Source organism: Cydia amplana, chromosome 13 (assembly GCF_948474715.1).
Source record: "Cydia amplana chromosome 13, ilCydAmpl1.1, whole genome shotgun sequence".
Classification (NCBI taxonomy): domain Eukaryota; kingdom Metazoa; phylum Arthropoda; class Insecta; order Lepidoptera; family Tortricidae; genus Cydia; species Cydia amplana.
In genome coordinates, this window is record NC_086081.1 from 1195746 (window position 1) to 1218225 (window position 22480).

The 22480-nt window shown below is 38.8% G+C and overlaps 2 protein-coding genes across 2 annotated transcripts; one reads left to right on the forward strand and one right to left on the reverse strand.

Moving 5' to 3' along the window:
• Nucleotides 1–1090: 1090 nt before the first annotated feature.
• On the reverse strand, nucleotides 1091–16024 carry LOC134653678 (uncharacterized). Its single transcript, XM_063509071.1, has 10 exons — nucleotides 15818–16024; nucleotides 15439–15540; nucleotides 14363–14458; nucleotides 13716–13931; nucleotides 11488–13183; nucleotides 10228–11334; nucleotides 9634–9786; nucleotides 8086–8235; nucleotides 6478–6661; nucleotides 1091–1247 (listed from the first exon to the last, which is right to left on the reverse strand). The coding sequence occupies exons 1-10, from the start codon at nucleotides 15896–15898 to the stop codon at nucleotides 1091–1093; spliced, it is 3942 nt and encodes a 1313-aa protein (XP_063365141.1). The 5' UTR covers nucleotides 15899–16024.
• A 253-nt stretch (nucleotides 16025–16277) lies between these two features.
• Nucleotides 16278–19151, forward strand: LOC134653319 (uncharacterized). Its single transcript, XM_063508644.1, has 5 exons — nucleotides 16278–16421; nucleotides 16523–17805; nucleotides 17939–17996; nucleotides 18100–18132; nucleotides 18491–19151. Exons 2-5 carry the CDS (start codon nucleotides 16528–16530, stop codon nucleotides 19129–19131), a joined length of 2010 nt encoding a protein of 669 aa, XP_063364714.1. The 5' UTR covers nucleotides 16278–16421; nucleotides 16523–16527; the 3' UTR covers nucleotides 19132–19151.
• Nucleotides 19152–22480: the final 3329 nt, after the last annotated feature.

Consider the following 22480-nt stretch of genomic DNA (forward strand, 5'->3'; position numbering starts at 1 on the left):
GTACTGTGTATATATTATTGTGTAAATTGTCATGTGAAAGTAACTTTTATAACAGAGTTAATTAAAAGATAAACCAAATCTTTGTTTTTGTATTATTTATCCCTTTTTAGGGTACTTTGTACGGAACAAAAGACCCTTATGGTGTTTTCTCTTTTCGTAAGTGAACAAACACAAAGTGCAAAATCAAAAAACCGATTGTGTAAAAAAAAAACAAAATTAATAATCATACTTTTTATTTTACAGATTTTTACATAATTTCACAATAGTGATGTTTAAAAAACTAATTAAAGCGTAGGATTTAAATGTAGAAATGAAAAAAATCGCATAGGTACAGTCGCCATCAGATATATCTGAGCGGCTGAAATGCTCAAAAATATCTGAACACGCACTCTAATGCTTTAACAATAGAAGCGTGTTCAGATATTTGTGAGCGCCCTGGCCGCTCCGATATATCTGATGGCGACTGTACTTAGTGTACTTGTGAGCTTGTGGAAATTGCTAGCGTTTTTTTTCTACAGACAAAATTGGTCTGTCATGCCAGACTATTAAAACTGATATGTTACTTATATGTACAGATGAACCACTGAAGACACATTATAGGTACATAATTATTGCTGGTTCCTATGGATCCTTAGCTTTTTGTGTATTGTTTCTTAACCCTTTAACCGCCACAGTCATAACGTCACAAAAGTTACGCCATAAAGTAAACCTTAACTCATCCTAATACAGTTTATTATTGGGTTTATGTAACAACCATAGAGAAAAAAAATACATAGAGTGCTCACTCCATACATCAGTTTTAGTACCAAAAAGACTATTAGCATCTAGCATCGAGTAGCGGAACTATCAGTACTACTACTTGACAATAGATGTAGCACCGACCGGAAAGTCTTATGCTGTTGAGATAAGACTTTCCGGTCGGTGCTACATCTATTGTCAAGTAGCAGTACTGATAGTTCCGCTACTCGATGCTAGATGTAGACACTGAAATTAATAGTCTGAACTCTGAACTGATGTATGGAGTGAGCACTCTTGTCTTTATTTCTCTATGGTAACAACATACAAATACAATTGTGGTGGTCAAAAGGCCTTAGGTTTTGGTGTGTGACCTGGCGTGTGAGGTGAGCCCTATTCTAGAGAGGCACCGTCGGCCGCACTCGGGGCATATGAAGTCCGGCTTCCTGGCTGCTGTAGTGGATACAAGGTCTCCGGAAGGTTCCTTCTTGGCTGCACGTGCCGTGGGCTCTCTAGTGATGATAATGAATGAATGAATGAAATCGTTTATTTCAGGCAACTAGTGGCCCATACACAAATACCTTAAAACTAGCATACATATTATAAAAATATAACTAAATACTAAAAAACCCCGCAGTGTCAGGGAACCGGCCGCGGAACCGCCGAAACTTGACACCCTTCGGCCAAAACTCCTCCTTGGTGAAGGTCGCTAGATGTTCAGTCGGAACGGTCACCACAAACGAATTAAAATTCGCATTGTGTCGAGATTCCAACTTCGCGACCCTCAGGATGAATCCGGTTTTTACTTTCACATACTTTACGATATCATCGACCTTCGTAAGGTAGTGTAGACGGGACACATACAGCAGCGTCGACGGTGTTGCAGGACGCAGCAAATGATTGGGTCCGGTCGGTGCGGTACCGCACTGGTTCTGACGAGCTGGTTTAATAATAATGATGATAATGATAGTATGAGTACTGCCGGCCTAGCCAAGGTTACAATCGCTATCGCTTCGACAACGAAACGATTTGTGTCTCTTTATCACTCTTCCATATTAGTGCGACAGTGACAGTTGCGTTTCGATCGCTACGAAGCGTAAGCGATTGGCGTCTTGGCTACGCGGCCTGATGTCTTAGAGTTTGTGCGGAAAGAGAATTAAGAGTCGTGGAATGTATGGGGAATGTATATGTCACCGTAAAATTGTAAACACTCGTCATATTATAATCTCGCTAGTTACATTATAAACTGACGCTAGGGAGATTATAATCTAACCTAACCTAACCTACGTTAGATTATAAACTAACGGGTTCACAATCTTACGGTGTCATATACATTCCACGACTCATCTCTTTTCGAACAGACTCTAGAAAGATGCATTTCGATAGGTAACTTTCATATTTTTGTAGAAATTGAAATGTTCCATTTTCAAAATAAAAATTTGTTTTGGTTTCTGAAATTTCCGAGAATTTTTCCAACTTTTCAAAAACTTTCCGCAAATCGCACATCTGTAAGTATTGAAGTATTTATAGGCATAAAACAAAGATCCATATATTAATCGCATATGATGGAAAGTCTAACGGCTCGGCCACGACGTTACGCGACTGGCGGCGGCGGCAGCGACAACCATTGGTGGGAACGAAAGGTCCGATCGCTGTGTCTCGCTCCAACCTATGGTTATCGCTGCCGCCATCGCAAGTCGCTCAATATCGTGGCTGAGCCGTAAGAATCCGTGCTTCGAATTTGATGCCTACGCTAACGGAAACGGAATGGAAGGAACGAAAAAATAATAATGTGGGATGCTTTTTCTCCTAATAGAACTGATTAGAAATACCATAAGAATCAAAGAATACAATTTATAAGGATTGTCAAATCTGCAAAAAAGTGTAATCTTACTACCTACTTCAAATATTTAAATATTTGAAGTCCCTGTCCCTTTCGGGTTTTCTTTTCGTTCGACAACCAATTTATGTTAATTGAACCTAAAAAATAACCCTAAATGGGTTAGCACTTAGCAGTAAACAATGAATATGCCATAAAACTTAGTGTTAGACAGATTTCTGTGTTTGATTATTTTATTATGTATATGTAAGTAATTTTATTTATGTTTCTTTCCTATTACGTAGGTAAGCTAACCTACCATTATCATAATTTTATTTCAACTGAACTATGGATTTATTCAATTTATTTTTAAGTTACTAAAAACTACAATAACAAAGCAAACTTAGTTCAAACGTATTTAATAATCAACATGTTACAACGAGTAACTCGAATGTAGATAAGTAATTAAAACTATTTACACATTTTAATGTAATCTAGGTGCTTAATTCTAATTAAGGAACCTAAGGTAACAAAGACAATCTCCTTTAACAACTATTAAAGCTAGTTTGTACAGTCAGCAGCAATAGTTGCTAAGCAGGCGAGGTGTTCAAAATAATCTTGACGGGACTTTATTGTTAAGAGAATAAGAGCGCGTCAAGCTAATTTTGAACACCTCGCCCGCTTAGCAACTATTGCTGCTGACTGTATTTGTACAATGTCAGTTTACTCGGGATAAAGAAACGGCAAAGAAAATCTGAGTCTCTGATGAAAATATAACTAATAAATACAGGTTGATTCGGAAACTAAGACATACAGTTTTAAAATTAATATTAATTACTCGTTAGTAACTAGTATAAAAAATAGTTATATATTATAGTTACTAACTACATCTACTCTTTCATAAACAAAATACGAAACAAATAAAGTTTTTACAGCTTATGCGGTTTTATTTGACTTAGCGACCAAAAGGATAGATTGAAGTCAATAATATCGAAAGTATTCGAAACTATGGATGCCTATCTCAAAATTTCAATGTTTGATTTTAAAGAACTTATTTAAATTCACAATTGTAAGAATAACCGTTAAAATCGGAAGATATCGTTATAATGGTATCGAATATAATAATAAGCAAATCGTCGTAAGTAATTATGATATATCTACAATACCCCAATATACAAGAAACACAGCAGCCTTTACTAGAGAATATAGATATTCAGGGCTGAATTAAAAACAAGAACATGGTTTTAGTCTTGAAAGATTTAAAAAATATCTAATATTCCTAAAATGATTTATATCACTGTGGAAATTTAAAATAACTCTACTCTCTGTGTTTGTGTTAAACATATAAGGTAAGGTAAATGTACTGGTGCTCGACGCGGCATCTTGAAACATGTCATTGTCAATAGCGGTGTCAGCAGGGTGTCATTTATTGGGCATTAGCATGTCGAGCACTAGTACGTTTACCTTAATCATTAATCAATCATATCATGCATACAGAGAATATAAATAAAGAATGCTTTGCACCATACTATAGTTTGTAGCTTTCGAATAGAGCCCGACGGCTAATCCTATTGTCTATTGTTAAGTAAAACCGCACGTGCAACTTACCTGCAAAAAAGGGTCTTAATTATTCTACTTGGCACCTGAGCGTGGGCTAGTCCAACGCTCTAAAAACCAGTGTAGGTGCGGTCTCAGATAACGCGCCTTTGTTACGCATCTCGATGACACATTTTAGACTGGTTCTGTAGCGTTCGACTCGCCGGCACTCAGTAACCGAAGAACTGAAGTGCCGGCGAGTTGAACGGACCACACACATCCTAACAAAATATTTATCCATTAGTTCATTTTGAATCTTATTGCAATTTCCATAGGAGTTGTAATTCAATTACCTGGGTAAAGTGAACGAACGATTTTTTATGCAGGTGGTTGTGGCACGTGGCACGAGCGGTTTTACTTAACAATAGACAATAGGATTCGCCGTCGGGGTCTATTAGAAAGCTACAAACTATACCCAAAGAATAAAGTAATACTACCCCAAGCGGCCAAAAAATTTGTTAGTGCAGCCGTAGCCGCGTCGGTACCATCACCCACGCTGTTAACTGACAGTTCGTAAACCTTATTACAAAAGGCATAAGGTCCACCGATGGACAGTTAAGAGCCAACAGGAGTGGTCATTTCTCCATACAAACGTACTCGACTGTTTCCTCCGTGGGTTTTAAAGCTAGAGCAATGATTTTTTCAACACAGATTAATATTATCAATATCTGTGTCGGACCGTTTTGCTTTTTTTGATATTTTTGTTTTTTAAGGCGCTAGAGCCCTTCAAAAATGGCCTAATTGACTATGCCGCAATGAGAGGCGTGCTATTCAAAACTGACATCAATTAGTCGAAAAAGCAAAACGGTCCGACACAGATAATGTCATAATTATTTAGATTTGCAAATTTGGTTACGATTGGTTAAGTTTTGGAGGAGGAAACAGTCGAGTACGAAACCTCGATTTTTGATATTTTTACGCAGGATTTTTCGCCTTGTCCTTATCGCACTAGTTTTAGGAGCCGCTTCCGTTAGGGAGACGGGTATATTTACCTAAAATATTTAAATCTTAGCTCCTGTTGGCTCTTAAGAGTTGCTGTTTGAAGCAACTTTAGCTTTTATAAGTGTTTGTGATGTGGCATGCAAGAAATAACGATTCGTTTATTGAAGCCAATAAAATTATTCTTCAAGTGTGACTAGAAGATATCGCGTTGGCAAATAGTAACTGAAATAAAAGTAGAAACGCTTCTTATAGGTAAATTCTAAGTGTAAGGCCTGAGTGGACGCTCGAAGCGGAGCGTTCGGCGGGGCGTGCAGCGTGGCTGTGGGCTCACGCGTGATGTGAGCAGCGTGCACTAAGGCCGCTCCTATACGCTTGCGTTTGTTTAACATGCACGCCGCACGCCCCGCCCCGCTGCACGCCCAACTCGAGCGTCCACTCAGGCCTTACACTAACGTACACTGACATTAGAATGATATGGGCGCGCCAATGACCTTCGATCGGAATCCCTGAGTTTTCTAATGTTTTTGTAGCTTATATGAACGGCAACGGCTTTAAGCAATATAGTATTCCATATTTACTTCAAAGTTCATAGTCTTCGAGATATTTGGCATCAAAGTTGAACAATTTTAGGCCAAAAAACTGGGTTTTCTGGCCATAACTTTCGTGTTAATTGTTTTAAAATTAAAACCCTAGAAACGTTTTTCGAGACGTCAAAGACGAATTCAAATATGTAGATTTTGTATATCTAAGATCCCTCATAGCAATCTAGTTACGAAAAAAGTGTTTTCTTAGACAATGTTTAATTTTTTTTTTTAAATGAGTATTCATTTCCTTCAAAATCCGGTAGACAAAAATGGAGATAAAAGATTGAAGAACCGAGAGCCGTTTGTCTTATAATTCTGTCTGTGGTGTAAAAGTAGGAGATACGATTCAAAAATCGATGAAAACCGCAGGTAGCCTTAATCATGAAACATTGTTGGTATCAGTGTTGATCGAAACGTTAATGCAATTAACCAATATTGACCATTAACCATTACAAATTGACCCGTAAACTGTAACCGTCCGTTACGATTTACGGTTCAATTAGTGCCGGTCACAGACAATCCAACCTCTAGACATAGCATAGTCGCGCTACCCCCTCTGCCACACATACGGTAGCGTTACTCCATCTTCGAGTCAATCCCGTGCCGTGATTGGTCCGTGTCTTTGAACGGACCAATCACGGCACGGGATTCGCTCACCTCGTCCCCCCGCGCCCCCGTATTTTTGGCAGCATCGGTTTCATGAAAGAATTGGCCTATGCTCAGTCTAGAGGTTGGATTGTCAGTGGTGCCGGTTAATGGCCAATCGCAATGAACGTTCGGCCAACACTGGTCGGTATTCACCCGAAGGAAGCGTCCTCGACGTCAGGCCGCTGGCGCAGCACGCCGCCGAGGATGAACTCGGTGGACACGAGCGCGGCGCCGCGCCGCCGCAGCGCGCCCCACAGCGCGCGGTCCGCCGCGCACGTCACGCACACCCAGTTAGGCCCCGAGGCCTGCCACGCCCCGCCCGAGCACTCCACGATCACTGCCCAACCAAATACACATCCAGGGGTCGGACAAAAAGTGCGGATGACGTAAAAATGACGTAATCTTGCACACAGGATGTTTGAGTTTGTATTTAAACTTCCGTGTGACATGTAGTAACAAAGTAGTATTAATGAAGTAACAAAATAATCGTAAATAAATCCATGGAATTAATAATACAGGTGGTAGGGTGATGTAGTGAATAAAATAAATTTCACGAAACTTGCCACAATATTCGAGTAAAGATGACATTTTAGAGCGTTTTCTTATACATTAGTAAATATAAATTTTAGCTAAATATAATCGTGAATATACAATAGCTAAACAATAACGAAGTCAATTTATTGTTCATCTGATTGACAATGTGTCAGTCAAAAACGTACTTACTCATTTCAAGTGGCGATATCGTTTAATAAAGAGGTTGATAAATGATAAGTGATAATTGTTTATGAAAATCAAAAATACTATTTGAAATCATCCTATAAGTGGTTTGACGTCATCCGCACTTTTTGTCCGACCCCTGCACATGACCCTTCCGCCTAGGGGTCGCAAACCCGGTTTCACCGAAATAGAAAAAACCGGAAAAGCCGGGTTTCTCAGCCAATTGCCGAAACCGGGTTTTAACTTTGATAGAACCGGCTTTTTCGAGTTTTTACACTTTTATATACATAGTTTAATTATTTTGATGAGCAAACAATTACTTCAGAGTTTATATTTAGAACAAATAGAACAATACAATACATTATACCACAGATAATTTGAAATATAGGCGGATTTTCAAAGTAAATTTACTGTCATCTTTCGACAGAATATTAAAACTTTTATATCGCCATTTGACTTTGATCGTTATTCTTTCACTGATATGTGTTTAATTTGTTATATATCATAAAGTAACGCCATCTACTCGAGTATATTATGGTGCAATCTTTTCGAGCGATAGCGCCATAACCTCGTTTAGTATGTATCATCAGCGGTGTGTTTCCTGAAGGAGAAAATGTATGTGTACTCACCACCGTTGTCACGTAATATTTTGCTTAGGCATTCAGTTTTAGAATTGCTGACCATCACATCATCGTAATGGACATGTTTGTTAGAAACTTTATGATAGTCTTGGTAATAGATAAAGTAAATAGAAATGTGGAAGACTGAATATGAAAGCATTGATCCTAAAAATACTTGTTTATTATACAAATTATACATAAACTCGAAATCACCGAAAAAACGGGAAACCCGGTTTTGCAGCTTCACAAAAACCGAAAAAACCGGTTTTCTAAAATACGCACGGTTTTGTAACCCCTACTTCCGCCCAAAACCCCGTCACTTTCTTCGCGTTTAAGTTAACCTAACCTTGAATTAACCCCTAAAAGGGTTAACCCTTTGAATGCCCCCCTATCATACGCGGCGCGTCATGTTGGTGTAACTCACGTTTCATCTCCTGCGCGGAAGGCATCACGCTGGGCGTGGCCGACACGTGGTATCCCTCGAGGAAGTTCCTCCCGCCCTTAAGGGTCCTCTCTAGACTAAACTGGAACCGCCTCTCTGCTTGCGAGTCCTTTATTAGGTACAGCCATGGGTCTGGAGGGAAAGGATTAATTTAGATATAAATACTAATTTGAATGTTGAGGCTATTGGGGTCGATGTAGTTATAAATAAAGAGGGTCCCTTTTCTAATTTCTAATCGATGTATGTATAGTGCTTTTTAGGGTTCCGTAGCCAAATGGCAAAAAACGGAACCCTTATAGATTCGTCATGTCTGTCTGTCTGTCTGTCTGTCTGTCCGTCTGTCTGTCCGTCCGTATGTCACAGCCACTTTTCTCCGAAACTATAAGAACTATACTGTTGAAACTTGGTAAGTAGATGTATTCTGTGAACCGCATTAAGATTTTCACACAAAAATAGAAAAAAAAACAATAAATTTTTGGGGTTCCCGATACTTCGAACTGAAACTCAAAAAATTTTTTTTCATCAAACCCATACGTGTGGGGTATCTATGGATAGGTCTTCAAAAATGATATTGAGGTTTCTAATATCATTTTTTTCTAAACTGAATAGTTTGCGCGAGAGACACTTCCAAAGTAGTAAAATGTGTGTCCCCCCCCCTGTAACTTCTAAAATAAGAGAATGATAAAACTAAAAAAATTATATGATGTACATTACCATGTAAACTTCCACCGAAAATTGGTTTGAACGAGATCTAGTAAGTAGTTTTTTTTTATACGTCATAAATCGCCTAAATACGGAACCCTTCATGGGCGAGTCCGACTCGCACTTGGCCGCTTTTTTTAGTAATAATAAACCTAAAAGTAACCAATGTGTAATCTAAGATCCGCTTTCACCATCCTAAGCCAGCAATATTGTATGAAAACTCGTTGCCAGCGCATTTGAGTAAAACTCCCCCAATATATTGCATCGCAGGCTACTATCACATCGGCTTAGGCCAGCAATATTAAATGAAAATCCATTGCTAGCGATTGTCACTAAAACACCCGCAAATTTAATGACGCTCTGTCGGTATAGACCAGAAAAGTTGTATGAAAATCCATTGCCGGCGCTTCTCACTAACTAAACTGCCCATAAATGATGTTCCGCGGATTAACATTTGAAATTGTAAATTGAATCGTGTAAATTTGACATGTTCTCATTTATTGATATTCAACGTAATGTATACCATATTTATTGTATTTAGAACATGACGATCATTAAGAGATACTCGTACTTAGTTATTCCCGTATTTTGTTTTGACATGAATTGATAAAATTGTTGACAGAAGATTGATTATTTTTAAGACATTTTTAATTTGTATCTAATAAATAATATCATGTTAATGTTAATGACGATCATAATATAAATTCATGTAGATTAGTTTAGCATAATTTATAATGTAATTTCATATTATGAGAATAAATATCTAAATCTAAATCTAAAAAATCTAAAGTTTTTTTTTGGTTTTCCCGATATTTGAATAAAACTTACCAACTATAGTGTTGGTGTCGGCGCAGGCCTGCACCCACTCGGGGCCGACGATGGGCCTCCCGAGCCCCACCGCGCACAACAACTTGAACGTGCGCTTTATTTGAAGCGTCACCAGAACCGTGCACGACATCACGTCTGTGACTATTACTGCTCCTGAAAAACGGTAAAATTATACATAAGGGTTGTATTCCACCTGTCCAATTTCTTTGTCAAATGTGCATTGCGTCACACTCAATAAGGAATATATTGGACAGATGGATTACCACCCTAAGTCACAGAGTGGATCGAAATACATTATTTTCTGTTCTAAATTAAATTCTGCCAAAGCTCCCATCCAAAAGACTTAAAATTTTGAACACCTGCCTCTTTTGGCTTGTATCAAAATGTAAAATATGGTGTTAAAACTTAGACACAGTAAATTTGCCATGAGAGACATAAATAAATAATATTTCAAACAGAAATTCCTAGTCAGATCCGTCGGGAAAAGAAGAAACAACTTTGTTTTTATTTTCGTCTAGGGAAATTGAACTTTTAAGATATTTGGAAACATGGCAGCAAACATTTTATAATTCTATAATAACACAAACAGCTTACCTAACTTCTCAAGTTTACTCCTCACATCATCATTAGAAAACGCCGTGAACAAAACATATTGCGTTTCAGCCCTAACCGGAGTGCTCTGTACAGACGTACTGGCTGAACATGTCGATGAACTCTTAGAAATTGGCAAAGACCTTGTTCGTTTAGGACTTGGCACTTCCAACTCATTCGTCGCTGGCCTTTTTAAATTCTTAGGCGACTCTGTACTGGACTCTGAGGATAAGTATACAGTACTGTTTTCATGTTTTGGTGTGATTTCTTTAGATTTTTGTCGTGAGCTTCTTCGTATCTCTGTTTCTGGGGTTTTGTCTTCGGACTTTGATGTGTTTTTGTTTTCTTTAGTGCTTCTAGTACTTCTAGTTTTTGAATCACTTCTGGTTTTAGAATCACTTCTCTTAGAATCGCTTATATTTTTAGAATCACTTCTAGTTTTTGAATCACTTCTGTTATTAGAATTACTTCTGGTTTTAGAATCGCTTCTAGATTTAGAATGATTCCTAGAATGAGAATCTTTTCTTGAATTAGATTCACTTCTTGATGTGGATTTCTTTTCCTCTTTGCTCTTCTGTTCTTTGCCCTTTGATTTCTCGTCTTTACTGTTATGTTTGTTATTTCTTGTACTTCGTGTACTCCTAACTGTTTTATCATCAGAGTCTTTATGATCGTCAGTTTTTGATTTAGTTTCCTCGGATTTCTTTGTTTTAGATCGACTACTTCTACCCTTACTGTCACTTACAGACTCTTCAATTGGTTTGTCCTTTTTCTTATTTTCATTCCGCGAATGAGGCCTTTTTGTGGGCTCGTCTAATCTTTTAGACTGCTCACCTTCTTTCTCTTTCTTTTTGACTGTTTTGCTTTTTAAACGTGATATATTTTCGCTTACAATATCTGCATCAATATTATCATCACTATCAGCCATCTTGAGAGATTCTCGTACTTTAAGAGTAGGTTTACGAACTCTCGTCATAACTCTAGAAGGTAGTTCTTCGAGCTTTTTAGAGAGATCTCGTTTGGCATGTACTCTTGGTTTCCGCTTCTTAATGTGGGTGATTCCAGAGTCCTGATCAGACACCTCCTCCGTCTCAGTGTCACTGGAAGATTCTGTAATAGAATTATGTTTTAAAGTTACACTAGTTTTTATTTCTTGGCTATCCGGAAGATCAATATTCATTATTTTAAGAGTTTGGGGTGTTTTAAGTACAGCATTTGAAGTTGATTTTTCATTGGTAATTTTATTAAGTTTAGAATCACTACCTCCACTCTCTGATTTCTTTATTGGCGACATATCACTTTCTATGTGTCTAAATCTATCACCCATTTCGTAACCTTCTACGGAACATGGTACTAATTCATCATCATCACCTTTTTCTTTCTGGTTTGACGAATTTTCTTTGATAGAATCTGTTGATGGTTCTCTTTGAGTACAGAGATCATTCAATAAATCTTGCGTGGCTGCATAATAGTTGGGATCGTCATCATCATCAACATTTATTACAACTTTTGGAGTTGACGCTTTCGTGGGAGTCTTCTTAGCTTTTAAAGGAGTTCGGAAAGGTACTTTAAAAGGACTAATCATTTCTTCAGAATAAACCTCTTCATTTGGTTTATCAATTTCTCCTTCATCAGTTAAAATTTGAGTTGGCAATTCTTCGAAATTTTCTTCCTTAGAGTCATCTGTAATTATTTGTGTGGGCAACTCTTCAAAACTGATTCCTTTACTGAGGCCATCAGTTTGGTCTACACTGTCTACAGTTTTATTTATCTCAGCTTCTATTACGTCTTCCCCAATAATTTGTGTAGCCATATCTTCAAAATCTATTTCCGGGCTCGCGCTAGCGTTTGCTACTTTGGCGTCATTTTTGACTAATTCATCTTCATCTTCACAATCGGTTAAGTTATCATCATCATTATTCACAATTTTTTGAGTAGGCAGCATCTCTATATCCTCAACATTTTTTTGAATTGGCAGAACACCAATATCACTATTTATTTTCTCAGTTTTCGAGTCAACTATAATCTTTTGGGTTGGTAACATGTCAATATCAGTTGATAATTTTTGATTTGGTAAGATATCCATATCTTCACAATCAGTTGAACTGCCGGACTCTCGTCTGATTTTATTCAAGCTTACTTCAATCTTTTCTATCCTCTCTATTGGTGGGGAAACTTTGCCAGACAGCATAATCGGCTGCGACTCAAAATCGTCATGGAATGATTGTGAATTCAGTTCTTCAAACGCAATTTCTTCATCAGAGTCATCCTTAATTTTAGTTGATTCATCAACACTTTTATTAATATTCTCAGATTTCTTTGGTTCAACCAAAACTGGTTCCTTTTCTACAACAAACGCTTGCGTTTCTGCATTAAATATATTGTCCAAACTATTCTCATTTTCTTTATTTGCTAAGAACAGATCAATTTGTAAATTTTCCTGGTCATCTAATTTGCGTACTTCAGGTAATTTATCTGTGATTGGAGCTTGCGTGTCACAATTATGTATAGTGTCAGGTACATTTTGTGTGTCCAGAGCGTGAATGTCAGGCGCTTGCTGCGTGTCTTGCACATGAATATCTAAGACAGGTGGCTGCGTTTCCATACAATGTACGGAAGGCGAAGCTACTTGCGTATTAGCAGTATAAATAGAATCTGTACTATCATTAGCTTTAAAAGGCTGCTGGGTTTCCATTTCATGGATATTATCATTGCTTTCTTCAACAATTTTATTTGATTTGTTTGAAACAGATGAGTCATTGAAAGAACTTCCTGAATCATCTAATTGGAAGTTAAATGAGTCTGATTTCCTAGCAGAGGCCCAGTAAGCATTGTCTATTGTTTTGCTGCCCATTGGTTGTATAGCAACAGTTTTGTTGGAAGGTTTTATAAATTTGTTCATGGGGCTCTTGAATTCTGACGATTTTTTAGGTTGTGATGGCATTATAAAGGAGTCATCCTGAAAACAAGAAAAGCGGAACTTATTTTATACAAAATAGCGCAAACCCTCCATAAACATAAACATATACAAAAAACATACATTACATATGAACATTAATCGTTAAAAAAAACAAGTGCAGTGATATACACGCATCAGCTTTCAGCTGCTAGTGTATTAAACAATATAATAATATATAGCGCTTTTTAGGCGTTTTATAAAAACTAATACCATGCTGACCATCTCAAAGGCACAGGCCTTGTTTTAGGATTTTTCAAGTGATTAGCCATTATTCAGTCGCCAACAGATATATTCGAGCGGCCAAGGTTTTCACACAATCTGAACACACACTCTAACGCCTTGACAATAGAGGCATGTTCAGATATTTGTTAGCACCTTGGCCGCTCCGATATATCTGATAGCGACTGTACACAATTTGAGAATTGTAGCATTTTTCTTGTTGTAAAAATTAGTGAATCGGGTGTTGAGATCAAGCCTTTGCCCAGCAGTGAGATTCAACTCAAAATCAAACCGGAAAAAAGAATTGTCTCACCATGTCACTGACTTCAGGCGACTCTGGCACCAAAACCGGAGCCCCCAGCCTAGACATTTGTTTGGGCACCGGGGCCGGAGTACAAGGCAGATCTATAGCCTGTGTCATCGGCAAGTCATTGTCATCCTCGAGCAACCTGAACACACCGAATATGGCACCAAACTGGACCATGTCGCCGTTTTTGAGCGGGTAAGGTATGTATGGCTGCAAGGTTTTCTAAAAAATGGAAAATAAAAAAAATTCAACAATGGATAAATTGACTATGCCTATATCAATCTTTTTGAATGCAAAACTAAAAATTTCAAAATCTAAATGTTAGTAATTACGGATTATGTACTATTGTTAGTCTTTACAAATTGCCTAGACAGTAAGATTAAGTAATAATTTAAAAAAATATCATATTATGATTCCAACAAATGATAAGCAATAATTTATATTAAAATATGTGTAAATTGTGTAATAATGTTGTGTATGATTTAATATGGATAACAAATGCTATGGTAACATATTGCTTTGCCTCCTATAACTTGTACATACATCATTTTTATCTGATCTTCTCTCAATATTCAGGTTTAATAACTAAAAAACAGTATGTGTTAAAGTAAAAGACCGTAAGGCCATAATTTTGGAAAGCAAGTCATACTTACACCTTGTACTTTTGTTTTATTGGAAGAATCTAAATCCATAAGCATTATGTCGCTCAAACTCAACACGTTTATCACCGCATGTTGCCTGGATATTGACTACAAAAAAAATTACATATAAGTACCCCATATTTCTTTTCCCCATATCCTCCAGGGAATAAAAAAAAAACTAGTTAAATATACAAAATTAACCAAGCCTAGCCAAGATGACAATCTTTCGCAGAAAAACAAAACGAAAATGGAAGAGTAATATACAGATAATAGCGTTTCGTTTCGTCATCTTGGCTAGGCACCCTGTTTCATCTAAAATAATCAATTAATAGTCATTTAGTCATTTATTCAATATTGCATTGTCATGTACATAATAAGGTGTTACAATTTAAGAGGCCAGTTCATGACACCCTGTAAGGGCACACAATAGTAGGTACTATTTACAGTTATATAGGACTTTATATGATTCTATCAGGTTATATAATATAATCATTTAAAGTTACCAATTATTTAATAAAATAGCATCTACATAGTCACATAAATTAATTCAGGATTATAATGTCAATAAATAAATTGGAATATTAAATAGTTAATGGAATTTAATGGAAATAGATTTGTGTTAAGGCAAATAGGAAAATTCAGGAGTTTATGTAGATACACAACTGACAAAAATACAAGTTTGGTATAGGAAGAGTTGTAAACAAACTCTGAAGTTAACACTTACATTAAGGTTCAGGTAAATTGTGCATGTTACAAACTCTGAAGTTGATACTTACATTAAGGTTCAGGTAAATCGTGCACATTACAAACTCTGAAGTTGATACTTACATTAAGGTTCAGGTAAATCGTGCATGTTACAAACTCTGAAGTTGATACTTACATTTAGGTTCAGGTAAATCGTGCATGTTACAAACTCTGAAGTTGATACTTACATTAAGGTTCAGGTAAATCGTGCATGTTACAAACTCTGAAGTTGATACTTACATTAAGGTTCGGGTAAATCATGCATGTTACAAACTCTGAAGTTGATACTTACATTAAGGTTCGGGTAAATCATGCATGTTACAAATTCTGAAGTTGATACTTACGTTCAGGTTCAGGTAAATCCTACATGCTTGTGGATCTCTGCCTATTTTGTTGGGACCTCTTTTTATGGGGTATGTGGCACCCTGTATTCCCAGGAAGCCAATCTATGAAATAAAATCAGTTATCTAAACTAAATAATGGATGACAGTACCTGTATACTTGTAAGTAAACATAGTCATCACTGTCGGTACATGAACAGCCTTGTACATAAAATACGCATAGAATTTTACGTAGGTATATGATCGACGGTTCTATAATAGTCAGCCAGGTCAACCTGCCTATGTTTTGTAATGGTTTAGTTCGTTCACAATTCTAAAAGCGACAGCAATCGACGCCAAACCCCTTAATATGTAGTTAGTAAACAAGCCTTACAATACTAACCTGTTCGGGGTCAGTTCTTTCTATTTGCGTGTTATTTAGCTCCTGGGTACACTCAAGCTTTTGAGTACATTCTATCTCCATGATGAAGATCTAATTAATAATCCATATGATTAACATTGAACGATAGTAAAACTAGTAGAAGTTTCCCGGCAAACACGACGCATCCGCGTATTCCGCTTTTTATTTAAACTGTCATTAGTGTCAAATGTCAATCATGAATGTCAAGTACCGGCGTACCGGCACACAAAAGTTTTTATTGGGAAAAAATATTAATTTTCTTAATGGATTGCCTATTTTGTGCAAATAAAATAACTGAATTTATACGGAAAGCAAGAACGGACATTGGTATTAAGTAGGTACGCAAAGTTACAAAAACATCACAAACGTATGAATTAACCATAGACAACTTATGAGTGAAATAAGCGGCATAAAAAAAAAGAAATAATGGCAGCAAAATGGTTGCAAGTAGACGTCAAACCGTTGATCACTGTACTTGTTATTTATAACCTAAAACATTTTATTTGTTTACAGCAAATCGAAATATTCGCTTTGTTGAGTCAATTAGATCAATTTGTATGTTAATAAATTGATTTGAAGTGTTAAGGTGTGTTTTTTCGTGTAGGTGCCGTGCCGTATAAATAATACAATGTGTTAGGTTTAGTAATAATCATACAGACAGATACAAGTTACTTTAAAGCAATAGAGTAGAGATGGAAACAACAAAAGGAGATGCATCGGACGAAGATGTTCCCAGCGATTTCTTCGACGATTTCAATAAAGACGAGTTCATGGAGGGTCTGCAGGTGATCGACAGTTGGGACGACAAGGAGAAGAAACGCCGGATGTCGCGCATCGATACGGAGGCGTTGGACAGCGTGAAGGATCTTCGTGAGCTGATCGACGACCGGCACAGCAAGGACCGCCACGGCCCCCAGCGGCAGCGCTTGAAGGACGACCTCGACGAGTACATTAAACCGGGCAGTCGCCGCGACCCCAACAAGACCAAGGAAGCCATCAAACGCGACAAGGAAGTCAAGGTCAAGGAGTTCCTCGCCAAGAGTTTGGACGCTACGGACGAGCTGAAGCCACCCGGTACGGAGCTGGACGACTTCTTTGAAGAAAACAAGGCACCAAAACCACCGCTGGAGGAGACGCCGCAGAAAAAGAAGCGTTCGAGATCGAAAGAGCGTCATCAGTCACCGGTCAAACACCAACGGAGGAGTCCCCGTCGCAGCCCAGCGCGTCGCAGCCCGACACGACGTAGTCCAGCACGCCGCAGCCCTGGACGCCGAAGCCCTGGACGCCGAAGCCCTCGGCGCAGTCCTAGATGGTCGCCGGGTCGACGCGGCGCGTCACCTTTCCGCGGGAAACACCAGTTCTTCAAGCCGCGCTGGATCCACCCTATGAACCGGCACTTCAGCCCGCGCCGCAGCCCTCGCCGCAGCCCCCGCCGCAGTCCCCGCCGCAGCCCCCGCCGGCGCTACTCACGCTCGCCGCCGCCGCGCCGCTACTCCCGGCGCTCACGCTCCTCATCCAGAGAACGAGACAGAGACAGCTTCCTTTACCCCAGAGAATCTAAACTTGACTATCCACTTTTTGACATTCCTGACCCACAATTCTCTCAAATACATCCTGGGTCAATTCCGGGATATCCATACCCCCAGATGCCCCAGGAATATCCTCCAGGATATACTGGTCCTCCGTTTAACTTTCTGGCTCCTGGACAGCCACTGGCTCCGGGCGTTCAAGTAACATTTCCAAATTCAGCACCTGCACCTCAACCTGTACCCGCACCTATGATGAATCCGGTGCCGCCTCCAATGATGAACCCTGTGGCGCCTCCAATGATGAACCCAGTGCCACCAATGATGAATCCTGTCCCTCCCCCGGCCATGGTCCCAGCCCCTACACAAGTACCTCTTCCAGAGAAACCTCCACTTCCCACTCCCATTAAGGATGTCACTAAACCGTTTGATGCACTGGCTCAAGTAATTATTTTAATATTTACTACCATTTTTTACAATGACTTCATTCTGTTGATCAAATTAATTCACTGTAAATAATGTCCCATAGTGTGTAAGTGTTTTGTGAACATATGAATATTGTGTCTTAATGTTTCAGTTAGTGGCAGAAGGCAAAATTAGCCAAGAGGACTATTTAAAGCTGGCACCAACAAAGGGTAAGAAATAAGAACTTAATCATATTTATTATGTTTATGCATTTTTTCTACAAATATTTTCTCTTGTGAACATTTCTTGAAATTAGCATTATTTTTGTTGCAGTCACCAGTATGGACACAAACAAAAGAGTAATGGGTGTGTATTTAATTTCTTCACTTTTAAACCTCACTTTTTACATCTTGTCTATGATTTTTTTTTGTTTCAAAGTTCAAACTTGGCAGTGTTGGAGCTCCATGGATATTCCGTTTGGCGCGTCATAATTAAATGAATGTTTTACTTGGTGTAAATATCATATTATAGCTAACATTTTATATTATATTCATTAGGCTCAATCAAGTGTTTAGTGAAATAAAATGGAAGAATTTACATAATATATTCGCAATTACATATTTTATGTTTATTTCGGCTTATAACAAACGTTCCTACGGAGCCAGTGAATCGTTACTTCACCATATACTGTGTCGTGAAGCCAGTGACCGTTTTGTGTTTCCAGTGTTGAATCGGTGTACCTCGTCATTGACCAAGCTGTCACACTTGATGCTGCCGAACCGTCTGGTGATGAACAACAGCATGGTGGGCCCGGAGCAGAAGAGCCTCGTCCCTAAATACTGTTCTCCGCTGAAACGTCAAGGCGCCGTCGAGTTCCACTTCACGAAGATGAGCGGGCGAGCCACAGCGCAGCAGAACAAGCAGTTAGTGAATAGTATCATCAACACGCTAGGATTGGAGAAGGTGGTTGGGAGACAGAAGATAAAGGTGCCTAAAGACATGAGGGATGCGGCGTGTCAGACCAGCAAGCCGTACTGCGACGTCTGCGAGATCCGGGCGTCGACGCGGCACTCCGACGCGAGCACCAGTGTGGACGCGGAGCATTTCTGTTCAACAGTCCATACACAAGTGGTGGAGCAGGACCTCATGAGTTCTAAAGCGGTGTTCGCTCCGAGCGGCAGCATAGCGGACGGTGCGCCTATCTCTATCGCTCATATGACGCCGGCGCAGCTCGTCTCGCAGCTGGCCGCTCGGGCGAAGACTTTGAAACAGACCGACCCTGTCCCCCCTAACGCTAACCAATATATGAGACGACCGAACTACGATCAGCAGTATCAGAATAACTATAATAATTATCGCTATTAACCTTTTGGTTAATATTTATACGCCTCTGGAGATTTACTTACCTTAATTTCCAACGGTGGCAATTCCAAAGCCAGGCTGATTGTTGGTCTTCATTAAAATCAGTAATTTTCACACTTGAATGGGGGAAATATCCTATTTGCAGTCACAAAATTGTTTGCATTATTTGGATAGGTAAATTAAGAATAATTAGGATATACTTATACATGTATAGTTGCTTATTTTTGTTTTTCTATCAAGTGTGCTAATTTGCTAAATGCGATACTTACAAGTAAGTTTTCAGTTTCGTTTAATTATGCCTGATGAGTTGAATGAGTTATTTGGTGTATTCCCACGTGACCACCGCCACACATGAGGCGGGGTGGGGGGACAGATGGGATGGGAATATACCAGTTATTTTTAATAGGTAATAGTAATAAAATCATATTCGAAATCGATTAAGTGTATGTCCTTAAGGTAACGTGTATAAGGGTGGTATTCCACCTGTCCAATGTGTATTTTGTCTCAGATTTTGCTTAATGAGAGTGAGAATGACATTGGACAAGTGGAATACCACCCTATAACGACTGTTTAAAAACGAATTAACTAATTATTAACCTTTTCGACGCCGTTTCAAACACAAAAGCTGTCACGCTGACGCCACGTCACCGAAGTGTCAAAACTGAAATTGAACTTTATGCATATGTACGTAGGTCTATGTTGCTCTGTGGTCTGTGACCGATTAATCGGTTTTGGGCGTTGAACCTACGGTGCGGATATATCGGTCACTGGCGTCCAAAAGGTTAATCTGTGGTGAATAAGAGTCGTTAAACTACTGAAATGGTGGTTTTGACATAGGCACATTTATGGGAAAAACGTCATGGTTTTCCTATTTAGTTTTTACTTTAACGAAGGGTAAACTACCCAATGATTGGATCTGATAATTGCCGACATTAGGGTAGTTTGTCATTTGAAGATGCTCAGCTCAAGGCTCGAGCAATTTATTTTCCAGCTAACTGATAACAGACGTTTTCATATGAAAATAAATATTAGTATAATGGATTCCTTTGTTTGTATTTTTAACCCTTTCAACGCAAAGGATGCCCATAACGTCGCGAGTGGCGAGTTGTCAAACTTACACAGCCTAAAGAATGGAGTACAAGGTACAAGTAGTGTACAAGGACGCTGGGAAATAGAAGACATCATCTAACCACGAATGGCGGTGACACTGTGGAGTTGCTACGCCTTTTCCGTATATTATTACACCAATACAATTCCTCATGAGACCCAGAAGCATTTGTTTTGTTTTTGAATTTGGAACCCTTAGTGTAAGGCCTGAGTAGACGCTCGAAGCGGAGCGTTCGGCGGGGCGTGCAGCGTGGCGTCGGGCTCACAAGTGATTTGAGCAGCGTGCGCTAAGACCGCTCCTATACGCTTGCATTTGTTTAACATGCACGCCGCACGCCCCGCCCCGCTGCACGCCCAACTCGAGCGTCCACTTGGGCTTTACACTTACGAGGGGTATTCAAAATATTCTCGGTATGAGAATGAAAACAAACAAGTACGAAAAGTTTGATATTTTTATTTTTCAATATACTCCCCCCCTATGTTCATACACTTAAAAGATCGATCAATTATTTTTTTTAATCCCTCGTAAAAATATTTTTTATCTTTCGTGTAAAAATGCTCCTCCACTGCCGCCTTCAATGCTTCATCGTCAGAAAATTTATTTCCACGCAGATCCTTTTTAAGATTGGGGAGCAAAAAGAAGTCGCTGAGGGCTAAGTCCGGACTATACGGTGGGTGAGTAACAGTTTTAAACCCACATTCAACAATAGCTGCCTTGGCAATATGAGCAGTATGGACGGGGGCGTTGTCATGCAGAAGCAGAATACCTTTGGTTAACTTTCCTCGCCTCTTTTCTTTAATTACATCCTTTAATTGACGTAGAATGTTAGCGTAGTACTGTCCTGTGATATTTACACCTTTTTCTTTATAATCGATTAGTAATACTCCTTCACAATCCCAAAATATCGTGGCCATGACCTTGCCAGCTGAAGGGATGACCTTGAACTTCTTGGGATGAGCTGAACCCTTAATGTGCCACTGCATGGACTCTTGTTTACTCTCTGGGTCATAATGATGAACCCAGGTTTCATCTCCAGTAACTATTCTTTGCAGCACCTCATCAGGATTTTCACCGCACAGGTCAATAAAATCGGAACAACAAGCTACACGCATGTCTTTTTGAAGCCGAGTCAGCATTCGCGGAACCCATCTTGCACTTACTTTTGACATATTAAGATGGTCATGTATAATATCATGTACGGTACCAATAGAGAGATTGGTTACTTGTGCTATAGATTTTACCTTCACTCGACCATCTTCCAATATAAGTTTTTCCACTTTATCAATATTTTCTTGTGAAGTAGCTACTACAGGCCGGCCAGGTCTAGGGTCATCTTCAATACTCTCCCTTCCGCGTTTAAACTCGCTTGACCACTTTTGAATGGTAGATAAAGAAGGAGCAGACTCACGGTAAACACAATCCATTTCCTCTTTTATGGTTTTTTGATTTTTACCCTGTTTTGTCAAGAATTTTATCACGCATCGATGTTCTAATTTAGTTAACATTGTCAATTCGCACATGATGTTCATGTTTGTTCAGCAATTGCAGAAAAACAAAAGACCATCTCGGTTCGAATTATACTTTTTTTTAATGTCAATGAATAAACCTTAGCGGCCAGTAACGAAAGAAATTTTAGAAGAGGTCGTAAGATATCAATACCGAGAATATTTTGAACGCCCCTCGTAGTTACTCAATGAAAGTTAAAATATTTTTGGAATAGGTATGTAGGTACAAAAATTTGTATGCACCCTTACTTAGCAGGTTAAGTAATAGGTATTATAGCTTCGAATTTGGGTAACCAATGAAATCCTGTGATTTTGAAACGGCTCTAATGGAGTTAGCAATTGTCAAAGGTTTGCATAGATGGCGCCACCATAACTTGCCCCTGTATCGAGTATTGTTCTATGAGATTTGGCTTAGAGGGCTGGCATCCAGGGGATAAAATTCCCAATAAAAACAAGGAATTGACAGGGCAAGCTATGCTGGCGCCATCTGTAAAATACTTCGACCGGCCAACCCCATTCTAACTGCAGATTGTAAGTAGGTACTTGCTGCCTATTTACCTGAGGTACGAATAGTCCCTTTATTGTGATTTTTTTCACATCCCATAAATAAATCTAATTTATAGAATGCCTAATGGGACTAAGGTATATATATTTGTATTTAGCTATTTTTACTAGAGACAAACCAAAGAAAGTCTGCAGCGCTAGATTAAAAGTAGTTTTTAAAAATCAGTATGCGACA